This window comes from Solea senegalensis, unplaced genomic scaffold, assembly GCF_019176455.1.
Source record: "Solea senegalensis isolate Sse05_10M unplaced genomic scaffold, IFAPA_SoseM_1 scf7180000017266, whole genome shotgun sequence".
NCBI classification, from domain to species: domain Eukaryota; kingdom Metazoa; phylum Chordata; class Actinopteri; order Pleuronectiformes; family Soleidae; genus Solea; species Solea senegalensis.
In genome coordinates this window covers 20,704-32,753 of record NW_025322315.1, presented here as the reverse complement: position 1 = coordinate 32,753, position 12,050 = coordinate 20,704, and the positions used below count along the sequence as shown (strand labels likewise).

At 41.3% G+C, this 12,050-nt stretch overlaps 1 protein-coding gene across 1 annotated transcript; it reads left to right on the top strand.

The window, feature by feature from the left end:
• The first annotated feature begins 8,513 nt into the window (after nt 1–8,513).
• On the top strand, nt 8,514–11,014 carry LOC122764157. Its single transcript, XM_044018488.1, has 5 exons — nt 8,514–9,894; nt 9,980–10,097; nt 10,187–10,278; nt 10,402–10,516; nt 10,704–11,014. Exons 1-5 carry the CDS (start codon nt 9,841–9,843, stop codon nt 11,012–11,014), a joined length of 690 nt encoding a protein of 229 aa, XP_043874423.1. The 5' UTR covers nt 8,514–9,840.
• Nucleotides 11,015–12,050: the final 1,036 nt, after the last annotated feature.

Genomic DNA, 12,050 nt, shown 5'->3' with positions numbered 1-12,050 from the left:
TGGACTAAAGGGACAGTTACTTATCACCGAGTGCCTAGTATAAGGGACTACCCCCATAAAGTGTGAAGAATGTCAACATAAGTTAAGAGTGGTTGACATCTCTTTTTGGAGCTCGTTTTTGTCCTTGAGTTTGTTATTATTCTGTTTTCTTTTTTGTGGCCTGAGGGGGAGCTATTGTAATAATAAACCATTCCAGTTTAAAAATGCAGAGTACAAGAATCATAAAGCTCATGTCATTAAATGTGAACGGATTGGGAAATCCAGTCAAAAGATGAAAAATGATGAATAAAGGAAAAAAGGAAAAACACAAATCAATTTCTTGAAAGAGACCCACCTCTCACAGACAGGACAGGAAAAACTTCAATGATTTGGGTTTAAAAATGAATTCTACAGCTCCCACTCCAACTCAAGGAAAAGAGGAGTTGCTATTTTAATATCGAACACGATCACATTTGAATACCATAAAGAAATAATGGATCAAGAAGGTAGAATTGACCAGTGGAATATTACTTTGGTAAACATTTATGCTCCACCTGAGAGTAATAAAAACCTTTTTAAATCCTTATTTGACCTCATTTGTCAAGAATGTGAGGGGATATATATCTGAATGTGATCATGAACATAGACCTTGATACAAACAGCAGGAAAAGGAGCAAACATCCAACTGCAAAGTTCATTCAAAATACTTGGGATCAAAGTGAGCTGTTTGATATCTTCATCCTTACCAAAGAGATGTGTCGGACCACAAAGCAGTTTATTTCAAAATCAAGAAACCTTACGGAGAATGAACAAAGGATTGCTTAACAACAAATCATTGGTGGAACAAATAAAACTAGAAAGTCAAAACTATTTGCGAGATAACAATAATCAGGAAACTAATCCAATGATAGTATGGGATGCATTAAAAACGGCCGTAAGGGGGAAAGTTATTAGTATTTCAAGTAAGCTCAAAAAACGAAAAGAAAAACACTTTAAGGAATTGAAAGAAAAACTAGAAATACTTTAATCAAACTACGTTGTCAAACATGTCAAATACAAATACACAAATATTGAAATATGGAAAATCCATCCATTGATTTTCTACTGCTCCATTTTCCATATGACGATTGCAGAGATGCTGTGAATGCTGTCTGCTAATCTCAGACATAAGGCAATAGGCACACTCTGGACAGTCAGTCCATCGCAGGATCACATATAGACAAACAACAATTCACTCTCATACTCACACATATGGTCAATTTAGAAGGTCCAATTGACCTAATTCCCAACTGGGATTACATTTAGTTTAAATAATATTCAATTCAAATTCAGTTCAAATCCAATAGTCAATTCAAATGATTTTTTCAAATTCCAAAAACATCTTTCATCAACCGTTTCTGCTCCAAGGTCGTCCGATGGTACTACTTTAATCCAATGACCAAAATGGTTCAACACTATCACTATGTATTGCTTTATTATTTCTAATGCCTACATGGTTCATCATTAAATATCCAAACCGTCCATCTGGGAATGAGATTCTCAGTGTAGTATTAAACTACTCTGCATACAAATTTATGTTATCGTTCCAAAACTGTTCCAAAATGTATTTCCATCATTCCCCCCTCGCACAGATTTTAACTGTGCCAATCCTAAACTAGATGAATCAACGATAAGTCACATTGAACTTAATTCCAACATGCTAATTTATCACTCCACCATCATACTTCACACACTGTTGTGCAGGGGAACAACATACATATTGCAATAGGAGTTAACACTTCAATCAATTGCTCTTTTGAGATCCAATAATCTTTTATCATTGATTTATAGTGAACTCACTACTTTCCTGAACCAATAGATGTTCACATTGGATTGTATCATAGTTTAATAATGAAAATGAAATGAAAATCATGAAACACCAACATACATCTCCAGTAGAGACAAAATATAATGGTATACTTTTTCATAACACAGTTCTTCCCAATTGATGAATGGAACTTTGGGCAGAAGCCAAATTTGGCCTTTTTGGTGGTCACTTTTCAAAAGTTCCCCCCTTATAGAAATATTATGCTCACAAATGTACTAACACCTTCACCTTGACCAGGCTGAGCTCCACAACCACGTTGCACTCAACCAGGGTCAGCTTGTGAACTTCCAGTTTCACCACATCCACAGCACACATCACTTGAAGTCATTGTTCATTGCTGTGAGTGACATTGTCAACATCACTGTTCATCACTGGAACTTGTCTTCGATCTTGCATTTATGTTCAATGTCCAAAGCTTTAACTGTGCCAGCTTTCTTGTCACAGGCTCATTTTGTATCTCCAAATCTTTTCAGCACCTCTTGGTCTATTGTAGTGGGAGATTCACATTGTACTGCTCTCCACATCATCCCTTGAGAAGCCTTGAACTTAGTCTCATCTGCCATGGGATTCAACTCCAGCCTTTCCCTCTGGAGTGCAGTAGGTTCTCTACTGCTGCTGTTCCAAGACCTGGGGTCTCCAAGTGTCAAGATTGTCTCCCACTGTTTTCTCTTCATATGCTCTCATCCACTCACTAGCCCCCTCATGAATGTCTAGCAGTCAGGACATCAGCCTCCCAAGGTCAAGTGTATGGTACCTAACGACCCTGAGTACCTTTGAATTCAAATAGTATACTGACCCAGAGAAAGTCTATCTGGTGGGTGTATGTTGGGCCTGTATATTAGATCATAACCTGTCTTTTAAGAAACATATTATTACAAATTCCAATTTCTTTTCTTTTGTTGTTTTCTGTTTTCTGCTTTTTGCCTTTTCTTTTGTTGATCTGTAATGTGGATGTCCTCACTCCACACATTTGGCCATGCATTCTAATCCTGTATCTCCCATTGAGGTCAGGATGTTTACTCCCCACACAATATCTGATATCATATACATTGTTAATCTCTCCAATACTGTTTAAATCTCCACATTTGTTACTCTAAACTTTTAAATGACATCCCTGATCTCATTGAGAAACAGCCTAAAGATCTAAACTCATCTACCAACATATTTGCATATATCTGAAGTCTTTGAAATATGTTTAATTTAAATGTCTTTAACCAAATCTCTCTTGTATGTTTGCAGCTTACATACAGCGGCTTTAATCATCCTGTTTTCTCCTGCTCAAAGTTTTGAGTCTGTGCTGAGGAAAGGAAGAGAGAGGGCGGAGACTGAGGTCTCACAGAGGAACTGGGAGGTGACTGAATGTCAGAGAAAAAGATGATAGGGTAACATAAATAGCCCCACCTACTTCACACTCCTCCAGTCTCATTTCTATCTCAGACAGCGAGGAGAACACTGCTCCAGGCCATGCCTAAAATCACAGAAATTGTGACTTTACATTCATTTTTCACTTGCTATTTGCACCATTTTTCATCCCTAAAACATGAGTCACTAAACAGTGATACACTGTTCATTTATCTTTCAATTTGATTCCAATCAGCTGTAAATGACCATTGTATGTATCTTAACTTTGCAAATAAAAGTAATAAATGTCAACACCATCATAAACACCATTTCCAGATGAGCACATTTGACACATTTGTACTTTTTCATTCAAACATTGAAATTCAGATGGCAAGGTTCAGTTGTAACATAGATGAGTTTGATTGGCAACACATTCTGGACAACTTTCAGCACAAACACATACTCTTCAAAACACTCTTCACATGACACACAGAACAGACTCTTATGTTGACACAGTTTTTCTCTTCAGTCAGTCCGGTCCGTTAGTGTAGTCAGGGTAGTCAGTTCACTATACCTATATTAAATGTATGTATGTTTGTATGTTTTCAGGAGATATTTCATTTGGGCAGTGCTTGTGTTTACTTAAGGCCTGAGAAGAGACAGAGCGTCCCCCATGTCCTCTCTGCCATGGGATCCCTGAAGAGAACACAGCGTCCTATGTCTCTCCTTATGACTTCTGATATCTGATCACCTCAGACTGTCTTAGCAGAGCAGGATACATGGAGGCAGAGAGCAACATACACGTGTTTACTTCAAGTTCTGAGGCTTCATTTACACACTAGGGGCTGATATACTGACATGTTTGCACTGATTTCAGATGTTACTCCGTGGAAGTTTATGCCTGTAAACACAGCATGGTGTGCACATACAAAAACACTGCACATGTTCAAAACCAAAGTGTGTAAACATGGGAGCACATAGATACAAAGTGTATTCCCTGTAGAAGAACTGTAGGTGAAAGCAAGATGGCAAAAAAGTGGGTCAAATGGTACAGCTGAAGACAACTCTCCTGAACATTCATGCTCCCCTTTCATTCGCCCACTCTGCCCCCTGGGTCACTCGGGAATTCTGAAAACTTAAAACCAAAGGCCACCACCTGGAATGCCTGAACACCAGAACGGACTCACAATTCACAAGCATGTACTACGACCACATCGTCCTCTACAAAGACGCTTTTTTATCGGCTCGATAGGCGGCTCCCGTGCAGCACACTTGAACGCACCTCTCATTAACTAGCAGCGTTTCTAACGTGCACTGAGTATTCATCAACTGCCACAAAAAGAGGGCGCTGTTGAGCCACTAAACTCCCACAAATACATTTCTCATATATAATTGGTTACACCAGGTCAAGTAGTACATTTGAATGTTATAAATGTTGAACTGAGTTGTTGTTTTTTGTGATACAGCTGGTCCCAGTCAGAAGACTGATCCTCCATCCATGGCTCCTGACACTAACTGTGAGGTGGCCTTTGCTCCAGAGACTGTTGCTATGTAGTTCATTGTAGAGCTGATTGATTTATTGATTAGTTCTCAACTATTCAATCAAATACCAAACGCTTTGATAATAAATAAATCAATCAATCAATCATTTTTAGTGATTTTTCTAGAAAAGAATCCTCGGATTTCAGCTTCTTAAATGTGAATATGTTCAGGTTATTTTCCTCCTCTATGACAGTAAACTTAATATATTCTATATATTTGATACTTGATTTGAGAATTAATGACGAGCTCTTGGGCTTTGGAAAACAATGATCCATATTTGACATCATTTGATCACATTTTAGAGACCAAAGGACAAATCCATGAACAGATATAATAACCCACAGATTCATGGAATTTATGTTCCTATGTTTGAGCTTATATCTGTATCTGTCACTGAGTTAGAAATGACCCGTTGTATAATAATAATAATACAAATGTGCCAGAATACTTAACACAACTGTTACACCTTCAACAGCCACTCAATATAAGACACATTGATACTGTAAATAACACCAGGCTTTTGAATGTCCTATACTATCTGAACAGATCATTTCCTCCAATATCTGCTGCAATCACTGAGTGATGCTTCAGGAAATGAACAGGAAGCATCATCCTCAAGAGCTCCTCTTCAGGCTTCCTCCAACTGGAGCACAAGAAATACTCTCTTTTCAGAGAGGTGGAGGGACGAGAGACCCCGGCATGTGAACACTGCAGCCGCACAAGAACATTTGGGAAAGCACATGTGCCAACAGTGTGGGAGCAATCCAGCGGCTGTCCGTTGTCGTGACTGTCGACCACGGCCCTTCTTCTGTGCTGACTGTGATGTCAGCGTGCACGTCAGACATGTCCTCCACAACAGGGATGCAATGACTGCTGGATTCATCCAGCCATTACCTCCAACATCTCTTGTTGTGGATAAGGCCCTTTCCCATTGTGCTACGTGCTGTTGTGTTACTGTCAAACACATTCAATTCAACATCTTTCGAGTACCTTTTCAGCAACATACTTCATGGCCATGAAGTCTTTTTTTCATTTTCTCATGTAAAGTTTGTGCTCCAGTCATTCCAGAATTCTATGTCATATTACAATGTCAATAGAAATGATCTTAATTCACTTGTGTGATCTTTTACAGTACGGTTTGTACCTGTGGAGACGCCTGACCAGAATTATTAAAGGTCAACCCAGGAAACGATGTTACTGTGGTCACAATGAATGGTAAGGATATAAAGAACTTTGATCTTATCCTGCTTAAAGATCATCTTTTTTAAAAATCTATTCCAACTCAACAACTCCCACAAGTTTTGTCATTGACACTTTTGTAGGAAATATAATGTATAGCACATTGTAAAAAGAAAGCCAACCCTGATTACATGGCTAAGTTTTACATAACAGTGAATGCAAATGTTTTTCGTTTTTCTAGGGCGACATGATCTCAGCATGCCTGAGTTGAATTGTGAGGCATGCAAAGCCACTTGGACTGCTGGAGTGGACGACCTCATTCGCAGTGACTACTGGCCTGCTACACTTCACTCTGCTACAGTTTATGCAACCCAGATTTTGTTTTCATTTGAAGAAATGAAGATGGTGGCACCAGGATTGTCCTGCCAGGCATTTTTGACAATGTCCGCTTTGGCCGTGTGAGTAATAAAGTTATTGATCCCATAGTGTAGTTCATCTGTTTGTATTGGGGCTGGAAAAGCTTTGTTTGTTGGTTATGCATTTATTCCACATTATTGGCTCTCCATTTCCTTGTTTTGAAATAGACTGGGAAGATCTCTGCAGACAGCTTCCAAAAAAGTTTTTTTGAGTGGGAAGCTGTGCAACATCTGCAAAGAGGAGCCCTTCATCTGTGCTGCGTGCACCCCAAATATGCTTGCAGTTTCCGTGGATGGAAATCGCAAGCATTACCGGTTCAAGAATGCATCTAGGTACTCCAAGATATGTTTAAGATATGAGTCTTTCCAGCTCAATGCTCCCTTCTGGAAAGGGTAACCAGAACAAGTACGGCGGGCACAACTCGACTGTCTTTCTGAAGGTTTATTCCACATACACGATCAAGCAGCAGTCAGTTAGTAGTTAGACAGTTATTAGTTTGAAGTTAATTAGTTAGACAGTATCTTGTTAGGTTGTAAAACCGACAAGTCTTACAGGTTCTGATGATAGATAGATTTACAAAGGCGCATAAGAAGGCAATATATAACAAAACATGGCTTTGTGGATGCACCTTAAAGGCACTTTAAAGGCAACGGTGCTTTGATACCAGTTACAACAATGAACAGATAAATAGAATGAAAGACAAATAGCTTTGCCTGCTAGAAAGTTCTACACCTCCCACTTGGCTTACTGATTCCTAAATCCAAGTAGGCCACGACAACCACAAATTTGCCTTTCTAAATGGCTACATCGCTGGGTACTAACGTATTACACACGATATGAATGAATAACAGATACAAATGACAAATAAAGGTTTCACTGTCCATGAACACATTGTCCTTGCTGACACAGTGGCACCCTTTACCGAAACACACCACCAGCCTCTCGTGGAGGGTGGTGGAGGGGGGCTCTTGATCCTTTTTCTTTCCGAAACACACCACACCCTCTCGTGGAGGATGGCGGAGGGGGGGGGTCTTGATCCTTTTTCTATCCGAAACACAGGGGGGGGTCTTGATCCCTTTTTCTGAAACACACCATCATGTGGTGGGGAATCTATTTCTCTTCCTCCACTGGTAACAGAACCACCAGCCTTCTGACATGTCTGTGAAGGATGGTGGAGGGACAGTTCACCTTCTCTTTGCCTTTCCCACTTTGTCCACTGAAAACCGGGCAACTCTGGCACGTCCTCACTTTCACATCTTGTACTATGCCTTTCACATCAGGATGGGCCTCCACAACTCGACCGAGCCTAAACTGGCCTCTCAGTGCATTCTGGTCAGCCAACCACACTAAGTCTCCCACTGTGACGTTCCTTGCGGGTGCGTGCCACTTCTGTCGAACAAAGAGGCCCGGGCCCGCCAGCTGGCTCCACCGCTTCCAGAACTTGTCGACCTCGATCTGGACCACTCTCAGGCGCGCCACGGGGTAAGTCAGGTATTCGAACCCTCGAGAGTCCCCGCTAGGCCCAGCACGGCCAAGCAGAAGTGAGTTGGGAGTGATGACTCCTACAGTCTCGTCTTGTACCTGGACTCTTGCGCCGATTGGTCTTTCTTTTTCAGTCTTTCTTCTGGTGCCTTGAGGTCTTGATGCAGAGTAGACTCTTCTTCTTCTGACTCTTTCTGGTAGAAGTCAGACTGAAGCTCAGTGAGATTCTCCTGACTTTGCGCCAAGGTCTCCTGCAGCTCATCGGTTTGGGTCTTTTCAGAGCTCAGCTCCCTGCTGAGCTCAGACATCTCGGCCCTCAGTTTACTCTGCTCCTCTACCTTCTTGACATTGACTTCCGTTACTTTCTGTAACTCTGTCACTTGACCCTTCAGTTTCTTCTGCTCTTCTTTAAAGGACTCTGTGGGAGCCGCTTGCACCTGGATACTCTCCCAATCAGCCTTCCTGCCCCCGGAAATCTTAGGCAAGCTTATCGGTGTGATCTTTGCTATGGGTTGGGCCCACTGAGAGCTGTCTTCTCCCCCTGTGACTGTACCAAAGTTGCTGGTGGGCACAGTTCTCCTTTGTCCCATGCTGGTGTTGGTGGGAGCAGTGTGAAAATACTGGTGAGGGTTGGAGGCTGAGTAAAGCGGTGGCCGTGGTATACTGGTGAGGAGTTGGAGGCTGAGTAAAGCTCAGGCGGCATGCCCACTCATCCAACAGTACCTCCTTTTTAATTTCCAATGTTAAAAGGAGTCTCCACTTTTCTTTACCATATGGCCGATAGTCTTTCCAAACATACACCGTGTCTCTGAGTTCGTGGAGTTCTTGATCCAGTCCCTTCCTTCTGGCCTCTTGCTGACACCACTGTAGTGCACTTTTTCTGCCGAGTACCTCGGCCTGGTCGAAAGCTGAATTGAACCGTGCCACGAGGGTGCTTATATCCGGCTCAGCATCCTTGAACCACAGCATTTCCATAGTCTCACGGTACCTTTGCACAATGGCATCCCTTGTTGCTAGGGCATTGCTCAGTTCACAGTTATCGTCCGTTGGGTCTATCTGTCCCAGTTCTTCAATATATTCATTGCTGGCATCGACGAAAAACCATAATCGCTCTTCAATCCTGTCACCTCTTTCGACAGTTCATCAAGGTGACCAGCGTTAACTTTGAGACGATTAAAACGTGTTGTCAAGCCCCGCTGCGCATTCAATAGCCTCCGCTGTAGGCTTTCCAGATCTGGCTTGTCATCTGCCATTTTACTTCTTTGAACTCCTGACTCACTCCGGAATTGGAATTGATTGGAGTTGATTCTCTGGTTTGTTGCCAATGACTCGTTCAAAGGATTCAGTTCTTTGCAAACGACACGTCCACGAATGGCACACGAATGTCCACGCCCCAAGCTGTCGACGTCACAATGTCACAGTCTCTTTGTGAGGCTCTTCGCCAAGAAGAGCTTTGTATTCCTTGTGCAATCTCTTTATTATGCACCAATCAACGTTAGTCTGTAAGATTTTGGAAGCTGTTGTGAACCTTTGTTTAATTTAGATCCGAGGAACAGGCCATTTTTCAAGGCGTCTTCATAGTCAAGGATGAAGACGTTGCTACATTTGTGGACCACATACACAGGACATCCAAACATGTAAAACTGCAGACTATAATTATATATGTATATATATATATATACACACACACATCACTACAATAACCTCCTACTGAAGGATTTGTAAAGGTGAGTCTTTTGACCATTTTCATCAACCATTTTAGGTCTCTGGGAGAGGTGTTTGTGGAGGGGAGTGGTCAGCAGCTAGAGAGACCTCCCAAAGATCCACCAGCAAGGTAGATGAGGAGGGACTGGAGCTTGTGGTGTGTAGGCATGGTGTTCTGCTGCGTGCTCTCAATATGTACAGGGGAGAAATGTTTGCTTATCCCCTGTATTTGCAAGAAAAGCTTGCCAGCAGGCAAATCACTTTCTTCTGTATGGATGTGACCTGCAAGTATTGGCCCTACCTCTAAAAAGCTCCAGCCCCTCCTCAGCATGAAGCCGTTCCTGTCTGTATTTCATGCCAAAGCTCATGATTTCAAATGCGAGGTAAGGAAAGATTTACTTAACAGAATCACTTAATCTGCACATGAATGTCCTCATGTTTTCAGTGTTTTCTTTGTATTTTAACCAGGTCAAATGGAGTGGGGCATATCAGGAAGGGGCTGGCCTAACACTAGGCGAGGAGGTTGAGCAGTGCAATGCCTTCCTCTCTAGGATTGCAGTGACCACAAAGCACATGTCAAAAGCTGGTGAGATGACCACATACTGCACTAGTTAGATGGTATGTATAATAAGAAATGGGTATAATGGTTACATTATATATGTTCTGTGTTTGTAGGACGCACAGACATGCTGACTCTCTTGGCCATGCGCTGGAATCAGCAAAAGTTGGACAATTTGGTCACCTCACTGTCTCACAGATATCACAAGGTAATGACATCAGTATTTTTCTTTTTTTCTTTAAATGTTCAATATTCTGTGTTAGCAGTATTTAAAGCCATGGGCTGAACATGTGTTTCTTATTTATTGTTATCTCTGATTGTGTCAATGTAGACCATACAATCTCTACAAAGCAAGGAACAGAATGTTGAGTCCATGAAAGCTCAGTTGGCAGTGACAGAGAGCCATTTGGAAGACTGGGTCAGTGATGTCAAAGAGTGGGCAGAAGGTGAGAAAATTATTACTGGCAATACTTTTATCCATGAATAATAATATGAAGCTTAGTTGTCTTAGAATAATAAATAACACCCTATTGGTACATTTTTATTTCCAAATATGAGTACAAATTAATGACAAGTAAAGTGTTGCTTACTTTGTAAGTGATTTAAAGGAAAGTGCAATCTATGTCTTCTCAGCAACAACAAACACAAGCACAAATGATGTGGATGCCTTGGCCAGTAGAATCGAGGTGCTGGTGACCAGTATAAAGAGACGCTCACAGCGTCTTTATAAAGATACTGACGGCAACAAAGGTCATGCCAGGATCCGCCGCAAAATCAGGGAGGAGAAGGGGATCCTGACCTCTGTTGTGGAGAAATACAACAAAATAGTTCCAAGCACAGAAAGTCTTTGCATGGAAACCATTGTGTCTGGCGAGACAGCTTGGCCATGGCAGCTACCACACAGTGGTATGACACACAAACACAGAACCAGTACCCTCAAATGAGGATCTGTTACCCTACAGGACTTTAGACATTCTTTGACAGAGTACATATAACTAACTTCATGATATTGTCTATGTACAGTGCCTTGAGATAATGTATGTTGTGAATAAAATTGAATTCACTTCAAATCTTTGTAAAAAGAAATGCATTTGAGACTCTGTCGATCTAAGGACAAAGAGAAAGGCGTTTGACATCATCATGGCAGTAAGGAGACTGGAGGAGGAGAAGAATATTCTTGTTCTGGAGATGGACCACCACTGGAAATGGCTTTCAACTCGTGCAAAGACCTCGCAAGAGTTGTCCAGTCTACTTTCTAGTGAGACAGTGAAAAGTATGTCATTAAATAACAAAACAATGACTGCTGATAAACTAATATAGGTTTTATCTCATTTTTTTCTATCTGTAAGATTGGCCATGTGGCTTTAGTGAAGAGGGGTTGAAAGGTCTGCAGAGCATCATCCTGAGAAAGCAGCAGAACATCAGAGAGAAGAAGATGCAAGCTAGAGACTGCTACCTGCGACTTTTGTCTGACAATCATCCGGCTTCTTGCACAAGCCGGATGATTGTGACAGTGACTCGGACAGTTCTGATGATGCACTGTAATTGTACCCGTTACCGCTGCTCCACTTTCTTGTGCCAGTGGAATTACAAATGCTACTGTAGGTTGGTCACGTGATGCCCTCTGGCCCAAAAATACTTCTTACCATTGCAACAAAACAAATGAGCCATGGTAGCATGGTTTCCAGCAGGAGTGTTTTAGAAAAAACGGACAAAATCTCCTTCATTTCTAGTATTACTATAAGTAGTATTATTATTTTTATATAGACAGCAGATATGAGAGGACAGGGAAGACTGTTTACAAAGTATCAGGGGATGCAGCTCATATAGGTTAAATCAATAAATAATAATAATAAATAGAATAAAAGATTCTATAAAATACACCATGGCTACTCACTTCCTGCAAAATTCACCAAGAACAATCTGTTTGAAGCAAATATTCTCTGGTCCAGCCTTAGCTAAAAATACACAAAGACGGAA

Coding starts and splice junctions, on each gene's coding strand:
- LOC122764157 (XM_044018488.1), top strand. CDS start 9,841: ATGAAGCCGTTCCTGTCTGTATTTCATGCCAAAGCTCATGATTTCAAA. Junction 9,895..9,979: donor CTCATGATTTCAAATGCGAG/GTAAGGAAAGAT, acceptor TATTTTAACCAG/GTCAAATGGAGTGGGGCATA. Junction 10,098..10,186: donor AAAGCACATGTCAAAAGCTG/GTGAGATGACCA, acceptor CTGTGTTTGTAG/GACGCACAGACATGCTGACT.